Below are 18,183 nucleotides of genomic sequence, written 5' to 3'. Positions count from 1 at the left end.
AGAGACTATCTGTGAGGCAAAGTGGTAACTCCCGTTTTCCTTTCCTATTCAATAAAGGCACCCAGTTTCATGGTCAGGACCAATAATCTTATAAGCTGACTCATCTGAACTATCACTGCAACTCTACTAAATCACTTCAAAGGGCTCAGAGTTTACGTCATTCAAGACTGGCCCTCACTTTTGCCTAAAAAGACAAGTCTTTTTTAGAAGGCCTTCTTTTTAATAAGGCCCTTCAAAATGTACGTGAGCAAAATCATTATTTATTCTTTGTTATATTAGTGTACAATTAGAGGAAAGGGAACACTCTTTACTTGAAGAAAAAGGAAAACAGTTTTAAATTATTTTAAAACAGCTCATAATGTCATCCTCTGTATTTGATTGCTGTAAGAAACCAGGCTGGACCCAGCCTGAGGGGCTGTGATCACCTGCCTGGTAACTCTGCTGTGTCCCTCTCTTTTGTGCCCACGGCGGCAGTGGACGGACAGTGGCAGGAGTGGAGCTCGTGGAGCCAGTGCTCAGTGACCTGCTCCAATGGCACCCAGCAGCGCAGCCGGCAGTGCACAGCAGCAGCCCACGGCGGCTCCGAGTGCAGAGGGCCCTGGGCCGAGAGCCGGGAGTGCTACAACCCGGAGTGCACGGGTGAGTACCAAGCGCATCCAGCGCAGGACAGGGGGCACATGGCAGGCTTGGCTGGGTGGGCTGCAGGGGGCAGAGCAGGCACCCCCAGAGGGAGCCTAGAACTCAGGAAGTCATAAACTGAAACACAAGAAATTTCACCTCAACATGAGGAAGAACTTCTTTATGTTGAGGGTGGCAGAGCACCAGAACAGGCTGCCCAGGGAGGGGTCGTGGAGTATCCCTCTCTGGAGACATTCAAAACCCACCTGGACATGTTCCAGTGTAACTTGCTCTAGGTGACCCTGCCTTGCCAGGCAGTTGGAGACTAAATGATCTCCAGAGGTCTCTTACAACCCTAACTATTCTGTTGTGATTCTCTGAGGCCTGGGTCCTCATTCTAATTTATTTGATGAGGTGAAAAACTAAAGAATGCAACGTGAAAGGCTACATGACAGGCTGCACACGCTGCTTTATGCTTTTTATCGCTGTTTAAAGGACATTCAGCAGTTTGAAGCCTAAAAAACTTAAGTTTTTTATGAAAGTGAATGTATATGAACCGACTTGCTTTTGCGCTGAGACTACTTCATGATCTTCTGACAGTACTAAAGCAGCCTTTCAGGTTGTGTACATTATGTGTGTACTTTCCTTTAAGCCTCATTTTCTCTGTCATAGCATGTAAAAATCAAGATCTTAAAATATCACGTTGAAAAATGTTTTTATTTAGTTTTTTAAAGGTACTTATGCACGTTGTAAATGTGTATCATTACTGTACAAAAGCAGTATACAAGTAAAATAAAAAAAGATGAATGTCAATTTTGCAGACCAAGTGAAAATTAATGTGTGTCAGTTCTTTTTAGTCTGTCTTGAGATACCAGTCATTTAGACAACAATCCCATATTTAGGAGACCAGTATAGACTTCCTCATCTTCCATAAGCCCACATGTACCACTTCTGTCACTGTTAGTTATATCTGGAGGGGCTTTCTTTTCTTACCCAAGTAAAGAACAACTTATATATTCTTCTTTATGACTTTAATCCTGTCACCACTTGAATTGTATTTTTCCAAACAGCAAATGGCCAGTGGAACCAGTGGGGCCATTGGAGTGGCTGTTCCAAATCCTGTGATGGTGGCTGGGAGAGGCGGATAAGGATCTGTCAAGGTGCTGCTGTGACTGGGCAACAGTGTGAAGGAACTGGAGAGGAAGTTAGACGGTGCAGTGAACAGAGGTGTCCTGGTGAGATGAAAATATAATCGCTGCTATTATTTACACTACAGTATGGCTTACTTTAATGGATATCTTGAGGAAAGGCAAGATCAATGTCCATAGAGCAATAGCTGTAAAGAGCCATATCTGGCCTTGCTTTAGACAAGTCACTGATGTTTTTCTCAGCAGTGTTTATCTAGCTAGGTGTAAAATTAGCCCAATTGGATATATGAACGCTGCATCACGTTTTAAATAAAGCACAGTACCATAGTAAAAAACTTATCAAAAATATTTTATTTCCTAGGAATGCCTATGGTATTTGGAATGCCAAAGATTTGCTACAGAAATTCTCTTTGAATGCACTATTTCTGAGAATACCAGAGCTGTTTTTGTAAATCATGGAATTCCTGTTATCCAATGTATGGGTGACATCTTGGTAATACATTTGGGATAAATTCCACTGCAGTAAAAATAGGGGAAGAAGTCGGCCTTACCATACTGTAGAAAATGAATGAATACATGAGCAACATTTTCTAAAAAGGAAAGTAATTTTAAAAGGCACGTCTTTCCTGTTTTAATATAATGCTTAAATATATTACTTTGCAGCACTTTTTCTTTACTCTTCCAACAGATTTAAGTCTTTCTCAGTGAAAGCTAATGAAAGTGTAGTTTTGAGCTTCTTAAAAAATGGTGAATAAAGAAGAATAACTGGTGAATCAAGCAATATTTATCGGTCAAGACACATTGTCCTAAAGTAAAAGGATGCATTGTTAGATAGGTGAAAGATAACAAAATAAGGTGTAAGTAGGGTAAGATGTTCTAGCTGTTCACTTGGGAAATTATGTGATCTGAACTGCAAGCCAAGAAGAAGCAAAAAATCAATCTTGCAATTTGACTTCTGGACATTTTGCTTAAGCGGCAGAGATGTTTTGGATCAGGAAATGAGAAATATATCAGATGTGAATTTTATGTTATCAAGCCCATATTTTCATGGACAGCATGTTTATCCCTTGATAACCATCAATGAACAGTTTTCAAGGTATTTTCAATACAGTAGAACAACAAATCACATTGCATTGGATGAACAACAAAAAGACTATTTGTAGTTATAAAGTTAAAACACTATACTGTAGAAGTTAACCAAATTTAACTTGGTTTTTAAATGATGTCTTTAATTTTAATAAAACTTTCATTATTTGAAAAGCAGTACAAAACAGAATTTGTGTTGAATTCCTAAAGAAACTGTAATTTCCATAGGTAATGCAGACTTCCTCTATAAAATCACAACACTAAAAGAAGGTTAATACGAATCTTCTTAATAAGTAGATGTTCAGATGAGCCAGCTTCTGCTTATAAAACCATTCTTGAAATAATTAACATTTGGGTATATAAAAGTAAAACCATGCTACTGCAGTCCAATTTTCAAAGGTTGCCACCTGCTGTTAATAAAATATTTTACAGATGTATTTACAAGTCAAAAGCACACAGAGCTTTATTCGCCATTTGGTAAATTTATTTATTTACTTGATTAATTCCATGAATAACAGATTTAATTTATCTGCATCTAGACTGACATTTACTAAAGTGTCTCAGATTTAAATGGAGAGAGTGGATAATTTAGTAGAATTTTATAGAATTATGTGTTGATTTGCACTGTGTAAAGACCAAGCAAAATATGAAAGTACTATACTGAGAAAATTGTTCAAAATATAAGCAAATTTCATTATTTTTCTACTTTTCTTCCATAGTCCTAAAATATCTCAGAAAAGCTATTTTCTTCCTAGTGGTTTCTTTTCCCATGTAAACCACTGAGAACATGAGAAACTAAAATGTTGAATTTTTTTTTCTTGTATTAGCATTGCTTTGTGTAAGAGCAGATCCTCAGCTCTGTAAACCTGTGTAATACTTTTGTAAAGGGGATGAAACTGCACCTTCTTTTATCCCCCAGAGGTCTATAGACTTACAAAAAGTTAAATTATACCTGACTTTAAACTGTGGAAGCAAAAGGAGAATAAAGCCTTTTCCTAGTATGGTGGCTGATCTTAATAAGATGCTATGAAACAGAGCTGTTTACTGACTGAAAATCTTGACTGGACACTTCGTAGTTTGTGTTCTATATTATCTGAACATTATACAAGATTTTCTTCATAGTTTCTCAGGGATTGTTTTCAAATGGTTTGGGCAGGGACTGAATTACATTTGTAGAAGCTGAATATAGGCAGCATTAAGGAAGGGAGGCTCAGAACTATCATCTGAAAGTTGGTTTCTCAAACAGTTTGGTATCTGGTCAAATTTTGAGTATCTTTCTTTGTGATTTGTTTTTATTCACAGTTATAAATTTTAAAACTGGGTTTTTCCTTCTGTTGTGTAGTATTCTGGGAACAAAAACCAAAGATATGAAGATATTTTGGTTTCAGTCATTTATCCTTTGTTGCATTCCAAATGTCTAAGTTGAATTTCACTCCTAGTAGGTCAGCAGTACACTGCACTCAAAGTGTTTTTCTGTGAAGGATAACTTCAGACAATTGGAAACAAATCAGAGAAAGTAAAAAAACCTTTTAGGTTTGTTAAGTGGCTAGTCACTCTGGAGTCACTGCATAAAACTTACACAAGATGAATGAACCCTAGATCTGTCCCATAAGAGTAATGAAGACAGCTAGGTAACAAAAGAAATTGAAGTTGATATATGGTAAGGTATTACATGGCAAGTTGATCAGAAACTTTTAGAAGAATATGTGGGAGAAATAAGGTAATTTCCATCAAAAACTAAGAGATATGAGAATGAACAAAGAACAGCATTATTCAGGATAGAAAACTTCTGTAAATTTATTTTTATAAAAATAGGACCATGTTCCTATGACAGCTTTAAGAATATATTAGGCTCCAATAATAGAGTGTTGGTTTCCAGAAATACTTAATTCCATAGTAGTTAAATCTATATTGACTCTATGTATATTTCCCATATTAATGCTTTACCCAGATTTTACTGAAAAGAGATTCTCAGCATTTTCCTCATAAGGATATTGTCAGTGTTAGGAAACCTAATACAGGAACTGTTCAGACCAAAGTATTACTGAAAACAATGCTAGACTATCTTGTTTATTAATAAAAAGACAAGAGTGCACAACTGCTACTAAAGATTAGCTAATGATTTCCGACTGAAGCTATAAGTTTTCTTCAGAGTAATACTAGCTAGATAAGATAGAATATGAGAAGGTAAAAAATTCAAATAATTGACGACAACTAAATAATAAAATTAAACCTTTTTTTTTTGCTTTGTCTCTGATTACAACACTATTTTTAAGACGTTCAAAAGCATTTTTTTCTGTTGTCTTTGTTTAAGATAATATTGCCTGTGGCATTGAATTAGGATTCACAAGAGGAGCAGTAGTTCTACCAACATCTGAGCTACTGTATGCCTTAGGCTAGCTTGCTTCACCCTCATATTACCCTTTCCCGTATTTGTTTCCTGCCTAGGTAGATGGTAAACTCTGTGAGACTGTGCATCTCTTGCTTTGTCTGTGTGTAGTACAGAGCTTCCACTGATTCTGAGTGGGTCAATTGCCTCTTGGAGATGCATGTCCTCTCTCCAGTAATGTCAGAATATTGTGCTTCTAGACCATTGATCTAGACCATTGACTTTGTTGAGTGTTTGTGCTTAGGTGGGATGAATTCAGGCCTATCATTACAGGGGTATAACATGGTAAATTTGAGTACATGATCTCTGTGGGAAGATATTGCTGAAACACATCATCAGTGAAAGAGATCTGCTTTTTATTTGCCAGTTACATCAAATTTACCTCAGTATTTGCTGTTTGCTTCTAAATTTTAGCAGTGCTATGTGGTTTTTTACTGCAAAATCACATTATCTGTGGCTGTGTTATGAATTAATTGTGCCATAGTAACAGAAGTACTTGAACTGGTCCGAGCAGAGCCAGCAGGGTCAGCAATGCTTTTTAACTCAGATATGATACCACTCCATTGTGACTATGCCTTCATGAGCAACATGGGTTGGAGCCTCACAGATGCTTTAATGTGGGTGGATGTCTGATGAGTAAGCTCTGTCAGATATACTTTAGCTTTGGGAAGAACTGCTTTATATTTTTTATGCACAGTGTTCCTTGATCCAGGATATTTGTACAAGGCATTGAAAAGCCAAGGGTCAACCGGGGACCAGGAAAACTTCTTTACCTGAGCTAAATGATAACAAGTTGCTCCTACACCTCTTTCCTGGTAACTCTGGGTCTTGGCAGTGCTTTTTACTTTGAACACGACACACAGGTGCACAGTTTATCTCTGGCACTAGCCTGAAGTCGAAATATAATCTTGAATTCTGAAAGCTGTAATGCAAAAGCACACTAGTACCCTTCCAAATAGATGAGCAATCTCTGATATTACCTGTGACTTGCTAACACAAAAGAGAAAATATGCTGTATATGTGCATATATAGATGCACGTTTATATTTTTTTCCAGAAAAAAGCCACATTTAGCATTCAGTATGTGGAAAAAAGTAAGAGTTTTAGTTCTGAGAATCAACACCCAAAATGTTGATTAGTGAACACAACACGTTTGCAATGGTCACAGCTGCATGAAAAATATACTTCTCAAAGAGCTCTAAGCCCTAGCAAATTTATGTAATTTATAATATTACCTCCTTATTATGTTAATTTATGGTCCCCAAAACATAACATTTCTTTTGTTTATAAGGTCATAATAGAATGGTAATTGCATTTGCTTATGTCACCAGATGGCTTATGTTTATCAAAATCTGGCTTTTCACATTGTAACACTGTCCTGATGCATTCACTCTTTAGGCATATCTGAAGCAGGGCTGGTATTCTAGATTATGAACATAACTAACTTTCTTTAGGTTTTGCCATTAATGGATCTCTAGCTTTTTTAGCAGCACCAACTGTCTTGATTTACGATTCAGGAATGCTGATGGTGAGGCAAATTTAGCAAGCAATTTTTCTGCCCAACTGTGATTCATATTAGTATTACTGAGCCATCTGCTAGGTATTCTTTGTCCTCTGCAGCTTTGAGGATACAGCTTTGTGCAAAAGTCTACTCAGTTCTCCTGCTCGCACTTCCATCAGCAGAAGTACAAAATAGGGAAGATGGATGATTTTATGGGTTAGGTAATGGGATGGGCAAAATCTGTAGTCTGTCCCTGCCTCTGCTAGAGATTTCCCATGCAACCATGGGTGAATCACTGAGTTGCTTTCTGCCTTATTGCACCATCTGTTAGAGCAAATTTCCTTTCTCTTTTCTTTTTCTTGCTTTGTAACCACTTTGCTGAAATACAGTGAGATTACATATTTTTCCAGGAATACATGTAATTATAATAATAAACAATTCTTGGCTTTTCTCTGCTGAACTTGGAATGAATTAGATTTCGGTAACTAGCATGTCAGTGCTGTAAGTTGTGAGATGACTCCAGCTAGAGGTTTTCTGTTAATTCAGTTTACTCAAAAATCATAAACTGGAATCTACAGTAAAATTTGAAAAGAAATCTGTAGTTGTGACCGTGTAAAATAAAACATGAAGAATTTGCTAAAGCTTTTTTCCCCCATGCAGCTGTGTTACTACAAAATTGTGACAATATTTTCTCCCTTTAAATGGTATTGTGATAAGCAGTAAAAGGTTATTTTTTTTATACCACTCAATCCCACATTATTGACTACTCTTGCTTATTTACCAACTTGTACCGAAACACATTTCAAAGAAATAACCTGGTTTTTAGTCTTTGGAATATACAGCTCTCATTTAGCACCTTTAACACATTTAATGGTTCAACTGTGGTTTCAGAACTGATTCTTTCACATACAGATTCAATTTTAGAAAAATATTTACAAATTTTAGTGTAAGATAAGCATCATAGCTTATCACATTTTAAATGTCATCTTCTGATAGATGCTTAATGTTATTGATCAAAATAGAGAAACAAGGAAAGATTCAAACCTATTAACATTTCAACCACAACCAAAGGAGTACTTGTTTTCTGGAGAAAATAATGGCACAGGTTATATGAAATAACTACCATCACACAGACAGATATACAAAAATTGCAGGGTTCTCATTTTTGCATTTTTGTACTTCAGACTTAAAATTCAACCAAATTATGTTAACATACATTTCTCAGGAAGCAATAGGATAAGATTGAACACTTGTTTTTCTGACAGCGCCTTATGAAATATGTCCTGAAGACTATTTGATGTCAATGGTGTGGAAAAGGACCCCAGCTGGGGACATGGCATTCAATCGATGTCCTCTCAATGCCACAGGTACAGTACTACTTTGAAATTGTATGATGACAAAAAAGGGGAGGAATATTTTGCATTGTGTCCTAGAGAAATCATTACTAGGTTCATGTAAAAATGCATGTATGTGAATATATCTGTATAAACTCCACATATTTACTCATGCATATGTCTGCATATATACGCATGTACATATATTGTCTCATAGCTTGCATATATGCATGGGAGATATATATATGTATAAACATACATATGTGCATTATCTTCAGAGGCAAAAAACTGAGGAAAAATCAGTTTGACTGGACCTACCAGGCAAAGTGATGAAAATGAAGCAAAACATAAAAAATTTTAAGAAAACAATGATAAAAAGTGATCAAGTAAACATTGAAATGTATTTTGGAATCTTACACTAATCTCTATATACTGATCATTATTACATGAAATTGTTTCTGTGTGTACTTTTAAAATAGCATGAAATACAGTTTAAATAAGGTTCATTCTTGCCAATTCCTCTGACTTATATAAATATTTTCTGTCTTCTTTGTGTCTTACAGGCACCACTAGCAGACGCTGCTCTCTCAGTGTTCATGGAGTGGCCTTTTGGGAACATCCAAGCTTTGCTAGATGCATATCAAATGAGTACAGACACTTGCAGCATTCAGTAGGTGCAAAGCCAGCTTTAGTACTTGCTCTGTTTATTCATTACAAATTATTGGTGTGCAAAAAAACCTACTTTACTCTTGGATTTCTGATAAGAAATGCCAAGAAGAAAATAGACCTGAGAAATAATTTATATTAATGGATATTATTTAGATATTGTATATTACTGGCATTTGTGAAATAACCTTTGTCTTACTGTAGAAGTGGAAAAATGAATAAGATTCCCTTCTTTCATATCCACTGTGTGAAATTTTTATAGGGGTAATTTTTTTCAGAGGTAAGACATATTTTGGTTTATTAGAAAATGAGATACGAATAAATAAGATTTTCTAGAAGAGTGACTTGCTGAGGATTTTATAATACCATGAATTCTTTAATTGCAGACTAGAAAGCCAGGAACGATATTTCTTTTTGCTATTGAATTTAGAACTTCGCCTTTGAATGTAACAATAGGAAATGATTATAGGGTAAAGCAATTGCAGTGTCTTGGAAAAAATAAAGTAACTGTAGATGAAGAATTATTATGTGATGTTTTACAGTATGCCTAACGAAAAGTTTCTTTGCAAGCATATGCTTTATACATTTATCTACTGCCTAAATACGTTTACATGCATGGATGTAATACATTGTGAATTAGAAATATACCGCCATGGTATATGCTAGGTATATTGATTACACTCTGATTCCATAGCTGAAGCATTCAGCCATGTTAATACCATAGTGGGAAGCGCGCCTTTGAAGGTTCTCATGGACAATGGTTTTTGCCTGCATGATATATTTTACTGACACTCTTATTGCTCTGACTCCTTTTCCAAAGGCCACTGCTCCATTTATCATTCAGCAGAGGGACACTAATTCAGCGCTGTGCTTCATAACTTCCAGCCTCTCAACCAAGTGCAACATTTCTGTAACATGTTTAAAAATCTTCGGGGGCTTAAAAAGCAGTAACCTGGCTGTCATCCCTCAAATCTGGATTGCTACTTAGAGAAGATTTTGATGAATACCTTTGAGCTGCATTTCTATTTCATTAGATCCAACTTATTTGGGGCCTAGCATTCAGTTTCAGGGAAGGCCAAAGCAAGAATAATTTTTAAAACAAGACAGAATACATTGTCAAAGGAATTTTCCCTGCTACATAGAAACTTTTCTATTTTATATAGCTTTCTGCATGTTTATCTTTCCTCTTAACGTTCGTGCTCAAAAAACACATTGAGTTGGCTGTAACTGTTTTGCATTTAATATTTTTGGTATTTTATTTCTTTTGCAACAACTGAATATATTATGTCTAAGCTAGTTTGCAACTCAAGGAGTGGGAAATGCTGTTTCATGCTATTCAGTGGTTTGACTTAACTGGCTAACTTTTGGTGAGGCACTGATAGTTTTTCAAGAGCTGCAAGTCTGCCTGGCAGGAAGGGGTCATTGTTGAACAAAAGAAGGCATTTTTAACCCAGATCAGATTTATATTTTCTTCTATATTTCCTTTTTCAAAATATTAAATATGAATAGACCACACTATGAAATATTCTTTTTGCCAGAGAAGTGCCTAAAAATAGGTAAAGCTTCTTTAAAATTACACAAGCACCTAAACATATCTTAATGCTACACAAAATTTCAGTCCAGCTTATATGTACACAAATTAAAGGAGAAAAGCAGATTCCTTTTACACTTGGGAGCTGTTCACAAATAAAACTGGCCTATCTTACATCTTACTCCTTCTCAAAGTGAACAACACAGCATATTTAAAGAATCAGAGAAAATAGAGGTAATGACCTATAAGGTCATCGCCCTGCAAATGTAGGCTTGTCCCCCCCACGATACATATGTTAGTTCCATAAATCCCTGAAAATAGGGCTTTATAAGGAAGCTGCTGACAGACGGTGTTGCTATAATAAATATGTGTGCTTATGAAAGCAATTATGAGATGCCTCAGTGTGCTTAATTTATCAGTAAAATTATTTTACTAACTCAGACCAGGAGTGGGGGGTTGTCACTCAGTTCTGTGAGTGTTCCCATAAAATCTGAGTCTGAGCTGAATTCCTTTCATTTATTATCTGAAATACATAAAAGAAAAGTAGGTCTTAAAAAAACCTGATGTTTCTGAAGTTGATTTAAAGCAGTTGATATGCATACTTACAATACTTAATACATTAAAGCATAGAATACAGACAGGTGCCTGTCTCTTTGCCCTCCAGACAAGCCAGATATGATCCAGAACCAGCCTAGAAATCATGTATGCTGTGCCTAAGAAAATACTCTATAAAGAAAAGTGTTTCATATGATAGGAGCCAGAAAATACTGCTTTGGCCACAGACCCTGCTAACCTGGCTACACAGGTGCTGGACTGGAAGCTTAGCTACACTAGTAAATAAAACTAAACAGGGTGACTGCCCAAGCTTAAAAACTGTCCTTGTAGTCATCTACACTGTTTAATTGTGTGTGTATCTGTTAGCATGCTCCCTGACATCATTTAAGACCATAACAGTTAGGACTCTCCCAAACAATGCCTACCATTCTTTAGAGGATAGCATAGCAGAGAGACCATTGTCAGCAGGCAATAAAAGCATAGTTTTCTGGGACAGAGGAGGGATAAAGAGTTTAACTTGAGGGAACCAGAATTCTTTGCTATGTATAGTGTAGAATTTTACCACATAACTACAGGTGATTGACCCCTGAAAACTGTTTCCTTACTGTGTGTAACTACAGTAGGTTCACTGCCTCATGCACAAAGCTTCTTTTATTTTTACAATTTTTTCTATTACTCACCTGGAAGTGACATGGGACAAAGCTCCACCCTTAATAAGCAGTATTAAAGTAGCAGAAACCCAGCTAGTGCACCACATCTCCATTTTTTGTTGATGGGGAACTGAGTGAGACCAATTAAGCAGGAAATTTATCTCCAGTCTTCTGAGTTAGTGTCTAGCCACTTTTCCATCTTAATGTTCCTGCCTCTCCATAGGACAGCACAGAAAATCCCTGGCATGGTAAAAATATAATAACTACAGGGCTTCTGAAGAGACTTATGCACTTGAACATGATGAAATAGTACAGGGAATGGTTTGACTTGTGAATATCTGCAGTTAGTTTATGTCTTTCAAGGGCACAGTGCCCTACACAATTCATGTATAGGAGGTCGAGTAAAAGCAGTTAATAGAATGATGCACTTCAGCTATGCCACAAATGTATAGCCTGCACTTTCATTAGTTTATTTTACCTTGTGCACTATGGAATACAGGTTCCTTTTGAAACTCAGGATAACAATTAGATCTCTTTGAATAATGGAACCAATTAGCCATGAATAATTTATCCAACATTTTATATAAATCAGTCATCAACTGAATTCAGCAAATACTGTTTGACCAGCTTATACAGCTGGTTGACTAATATGAAAATTTATTAATTGAACGTATTAAGGGACAAAAATGCCCAAATCCATGAAATAAACCTTCGGGAAATTATTTGCTTAGCTCTAATAATAATACTTAAAGAACCTAATTAGGATTATTCTTCCTAGAGCACTATAAGTAGAAAATGCAAAGTGATAAATAAGTATACTTTGCTTTCTGGAATCATAACCTGGAGGATCAAGCAACAACTTGATGAACAGAAAAAGAAACATCACAGACTATATATCAGATTTTGTTCTAGTTTTCTTGCATTGTCGTAATGTGCTTGCAGTACCTGCAGCTTTGCATTAAGAAAATTTTTTTAGTCAAGCATGGTGTTTCAGGACTGCTAACAGTCATCCTTGCAGCTAAGAAGGAATATTTTGCCCAGTGACGTGCAATTTGTTAAATGTCTCCTTGAGAAAGAGGAGATAACAACAAAGAACTTCTTCAAAGTGTCTTTTTTCTTGTGGATAGAGATGAAGTAAAGTCATACATTTTAATAAAATCTAGTTCCTTCTGGATAGTTCTTGGTCACATACTGATCACCAGGTTTTAGTTAATGGGGAGGAATTTCCTTGCTTTCTCTAATTCCAGATTAAATTTTCGGAATTTGGAGGATTTTCTCCCCTCTGTTGGATAGACATGATTTGGGTTTTCAGACCATTTTGCCAAATCAATTACTGCTGTAGCAGAAGTTTCTAAAGTCTATTCTCTACCCTTGGCATACAGTTTCATTTTCTGAAAACTGACCTCCTTAAGTCTAACTAACACATTTTAATCTCTTTAAAGTGTGTCTGTTGCTAGCTTAATGGACTGTTATATGTAAAAAGGCAGATTAGATGATGATCTAATGACCCAAACATAGTCTGTATAATATTATGAAGTATGCTCCTCATTACTAATTATTTTCTTTTGATCTGGAAGCAGAAAATGGTCTACCTAATTATTTGATGTAGAATTGTTTGCTTTAGCTAGTACTTGATTAATTTGGACTAGTGTCATCTGAAGTGTTATTTGGTTTTTTTTACTTTATTTGGATAAACAGGTCAAAGTCTTTCCTCAGACAAAGAAATCTCATGCTGTGATTGGATATGAGTGACTGCTTGACCAAGAGTAGAATGAGCGATTAGGAGCCCACAGGCCTATTTCAGATGGTACCTCAAATAAGAGTTAATATCACTTCCATATTCTCTTGAAGCCTATTGAATTTGGTATACTACAAGAAATAAGACTAGGAAGCAAGACCCCAGCGTTGGGAATATCCTACATTATCCTGCTTCCAAGAGGCATAGTTAAAGTCTTCTTCATCTATTCTTAATCCATTCTACAGATAATAGGCACCCGAATTAGAAAAAACAGCAAAACAAACAAAACAAAGTGAAAAACCAGACTACCACAAGAATCCACTCATGCCCTCTTCAACTGCCCAAAATCTAAAAACCAGGAAACAAAAGACTTGAATGGGATTAAATGCAGAAATAAAAATGGAATTAAAATAGTTAATTATAGAAGAGAATGAGTTTTCATAGCTCATGAGCTCTTTACGAATTGATTATGGAAGCCTTTATTACCATTTTAAATTAATACCATTAATGAATAAGATCTCACCATGGAGTATTAGAAACTGATTTTGTGAAAATGGAGAAAATGCTTGAATATATAAGGCTATTTCTATTTTCTCCTCTGTTATGCATTCATACTAAGTAATAGGATTTATTGAATTACAAAAAAAAATAAATTCGGAGGGATCTTCTTAAAAAATATTAGTAATATATAACTGTCTTATCACACACTGGAATAGCCCTTTTGCCTAAAGTGAGATTTCCTCTATATGTCTTTTGGACACTCTAGTTTGGAAGAGATTTGTACTGTGCTCATAAATAATGACTCAAGCTAAAGCCTGTCATCTAGAAACTTTGTTTCTGAGGGTCATCTCCAACATTATCAGAAAATCTCTACTAATATAGCCCATTATATAAAGCTATGTAGCACAGCTTTCGAACCTTGGTGACGAAATTCTACATTAAATTGCCATGATAAAATTAAGATAGTAATTTCTTAGAATTGTAGAATCGTAGAATGGTTTCAGTTGGATCAGACCCTAAAACTCATCTAGTTCCATCCCCTCACTGCCATGTCCAGGGACACCTCCCACAAGATCAGGTTGCTCAAGCCCTGTCCAACCTTGAACTTCCAAGGATGGAGCATTTGCAACTTCCACTGCCTCACCACACTCACAGTAAAGAATTTCTCACTGCCTCACCACACTCACAGTAAAGAATTTCTCGCTAATATCTAGTCTAAATGTACCCTCTTTCAGTGTGAAGCCATTCCTCCTTGTCCTATCACTGCATGACCTTGTAAAAAGGTGCTGAAAGGCTACTATGAGGTCTTCCTGGAGCCTTTTCGCCAGCGGAACAGTCCAAATTCCTACAGCCATTCCTCATAGGAGTGGTGCTCTGATCATCTTTGTAGCCCTCCTCTGGACATGCTCCAACAAGTCTATGTTCTTCTTATGTTGAGGGCCCCAGAGCTGAACACAGTGCCACTTTGAGTGATATAACACCCAATATAACACATTCCTGCAAAATCGGGTGCTTTTTATTGGAAAGAGAAAGTGGGAAAACTAAAACATCTCTTAACTCTTGAGAGTTACAAAGGAAAAATCTGCATATGAATTATCACACTGATGTCAAAATATTAGCATTTAAGCATGGGAACTTATGCAGGTGAATCTTTACATATGAAACTAATAATATAGCCATAAAAATGCTTTTCGGCTGCTTCTGCTCATACTATAATTTTGTTTCCAATTTTTCCACAGCAGTGTTAGTCATAATTTTGCAAGTGCTTGGCTAAAATATAATTTGATAAAAAGAACTCTGAGGTGAATAATGATTTGCTCAGCTGCAGCTCATCAGAGATGATTTTGTTTTTCCAAATTATATTACAAGGGCAGCATATCAGCCTGTCCATGTACTCCTCACTGAAATGACTGCTGTACTCTGGGGAATGAAAGGCTTCCTCCTAAAAAATTTACTGCTCCTTTTTTTTTTTTTTTGCTAGTTTAGTGCTTCATTTCTTTTTATATAGCTGCAGAGCAAAGCAGCCAGGCTTAGTTTTATAGATTTGAATGCAGGGGCCTCAATAACAAGATTTTTGTTCGGCCTCAGTCTGTACTTACACTGGTATACACCAGCTGTTCATCTTCACCTTTGCAGCCTTTGACAGGCAGGGGTGTTATATCAGTAAATGCCTTGCCTTGCTTCCCTTGTAAGCCCAGAATATGTAGGAGTCAGCTCTATTTTGTCACTTCCATTATCTTGACTGGAGGATGACAAACTTTTCTCTCATCAGAGAGCAACTGATCAAGAGAGTGCAACAGGCAACTGTTTTCCCCTGCCTCACTAACATTTTCCCATTCTACACAGAAGATTAAAACTTCAGGGAAAAAAAAAGCTAATGACTTCAGTATCACTGTTGCCTTAATGGTGAAGGCATTCATTTGGTTCTGAGAAAGCTTCACCTGCTCTGGCCTGCCAAACTTATTGCATGGGATGAAATGTTGTGGGTTTGAGTGCTTTTAACACCACGTTATAAAGTTAGTACAGTTTTCACAGTCTTCTAACAGATCTGCTTCATCCTCTGTAAATATATATGCTCTTAGCCAAAGAGAGGAAATAACCCCATACTTCAGGCACTCATATGAACTATGTAGTATAGAAACCAACTGCTCCATCCCAAGTGAATGCTTTTTTTCATAACTGTCTGTGTTACAATAGGCACCAGAAGTCAGTAACTTAGGATCAGTAAAGTGAAATGTGTTGAAAGCTACTCTAGTACCTTATCCATTCATGACATTATGGTGCTTTATTTCACCAACATACACCTGAAACTGGCCTGGCTGAACATAGAGCTGTGGCTGGAACTCAGGAAAAAAAGATGACTTTATGACGTTGGGGAAAAGGGGACAGACAACGCAGGAGGACTGTGAGAATGTCATGATGTTATGTAGGGAGAAAATCAAAAGGGCCAAAGCCCAACTAGAACTTAATATATATATTAACTTATAATTTTTACTACTGTAAAAAACAATTAAAAATATTTCTATAAATATGTTAGCAACAAAAGGAGGGCTAAGGAGAATCTCCATCCTGTCCTGGATGCAGGGGAAACATAATGATGTAGGATGAGAAAAATACTGATGTACTTAATGCCTTCTTTGCCTCAGTCTTTACTCATAAGACCAGTTGCTCTCCAGGTAACCAGTCTGGAAAACAGGGACAGGGAGCAGAATGAAGCCCCCATAATCCAAGGGGAAATGGTCAGTGATCTGCTAGACTATGTAGACACATGAGTCTATGCGACTGAATGGGATATATCCAGTGGTACTGAGGGAGTTAGAGGAAGTGCTCCCTGAGACACTTCCCATTATTTGTCAGCAGTCCTGGCTAATCAGGGAAGTCCCAGCGGACTAAAAGTTAGCAAATGTGATGCTCTTCTACATGAAGGGCTGGAAGGAGGATCCAGGGAACTACAGGCCAGTCAGCTTGACCTCATTGTTGGGGAAGGTCCTGGAGTAGATCATCCTGAGTGCCACCACATGGCATGTGCAGGACAACTAGGGGACCAGGCCCAGCCAGAATGGGTTTAGGTAAGGCAGGTCCTGCTTAACCAACCCGATCTTTTATAACAAGTTAAAACCTCTAGGGAAAGTTAAAACCTCTAGCGGATGTAGTCTACCTGGACATCAGTAAGGCCTTTGGCACTGTCTCCAATGGCATTCTCCTGGAGAAATTGGCTGCCCATTACTTGAATGGGTGCACTGTTCACTGGGTAAAAAACTGTTTGGATGGCTGCATCCAGAGACTGGTGGTGAGTGGAGTTACATCCAGCGGGCAGCTGGTCACTAGTGGGTTTCCCCAGGATACTGGGTCAAGTCCCGTTAGTATTTTCACTTATGACCTGGATGAGGGGATCAAGTGCACCCTCAGTCAGTTTGCCTATGGCACCAAATTGAATAGGTGTGTTGATCTACTGGAAGGCAGGAAGGCTCTGCCAGTGAGTCTGGACAGGCTGGATCAATGGGCCAGGTATGAGGTTCAACCAGGCCAGGTGCTGGGTCCTGCACTTGTGTCACAACAACCCCATGCACCTCTACAGGTTGGGGGCAAAATGGCTGGTAAGCCTGGCCAGTGGAAAAGGACCTTGGGATGCTGATTGACAGTCAGCTGAACATGAGCCATCAGTGAGCCCAGGTGGCCAAGAAGGCCAGTGGCATCCTGGCCTGTATCAGGAATAGTGTGGCCAGCAGGATGAGGGAGGGCAGTGTTCATCCCTTGTACTTGGCACTGGTGAGGCCACACCTTGAGTCCTGTGTCCAGTTCTGGGCCCCTCACTACAAGAAAGACACTGGGGTGCTGGAGCGTGTCTAGAGAAGGGCGATGAAGCTGGTGAAGGGTCTGGAGCACAAGTCTTATGAGGAGCAGCTGAGAGAGCTGAGGTTGTTTAGCCTGGAGAAGAGGAGGCTCAGGGAGAACCGTACTGCTCTCTACAGCTACGTGAAAGGAGGTCTCCTCTCCCAGGTAACTAGTAACAGGATGAGAGGAAGTGGCCTCAAATTGCACCAGGGGAGGTTTAGTTTAAATATTATAATCCTTAAATATAAAATCCTTTCCTGGAAAGGATTGTCAAGCTTTGAAACAGATTACTGAGGGAAGTGATGGAGTCTCCATCTCCGGAGTTATTTAAAAGATGTATAGATGTGGCACTAGGGGACATGGTTTAGTGGTGGACTTGGATATACTGTGTTAACAATGATATTAAAGGTCTTTTGCAACTTAAATAATTCTATGATTCTATGATCTTGCCAACATATACATGCACATTAATCTTAAAGATACTGTACAATGGGAGAAAATATTTACCTGCTTTTCTACACAAGCACATCACAGTTTAATTCAACTTGGAAACACAATTCAACCTGGAAAGCTGCTTTTCTTCCTTTCTGCTTTTGAATATCCACTTTTTAATAGCCAACCATTCCCCCTTGT

At 37.5% G+C, this 18,183-nt stretch overlaps 1 protein-coding gene across 1 annotated transcript in view; it reads left to right on the top strand.

Moving 5' to 3' along the window:
- The window catches only part of ADGRB3 (adhesion G protein-coupled receptor B3), a 464,549-nt gene that overhangs the window by 198,495 nt on the left and 247,871 nt on the right, over nucleotides 1–18,183 (top strand). The window contains 4 exon segments of the mRNA XM_032681525.1: nucleotides 475–639; nucleotides 1,689–1,853; nucleotides 8,007–8,108; nucleotides 8,639–8,745. Coding sequence (XP_032537416.1) covers nucleotides 475–639; nucleotides 1,689–1,853; nucleotides 8,007–8,108; nucleotides 8,639–8,745 — 539 coding nt within the window.

Source organism: Chiroxiphia lanceolata, chromosome 3 (genome assembly GCF_009829145.1).
Source record: "Chiroxiphia lanceolata isolate bChiLan1 chromosome 3, bChiLan1.pri, whole genome shotgun sequence".
NCBI classification, from domain to species: Eukaryota; Metazoa; Chordata; class Aves; order Passeriformes; family Pipridae; genus Chiroxiphia; species Chiroxiphia lanceolata.
The sequence above is the reverse complement of the archived record's forward strand: the minus strand, read 5'-3'. Positions and strand labels throughout refer to the sequence as shown.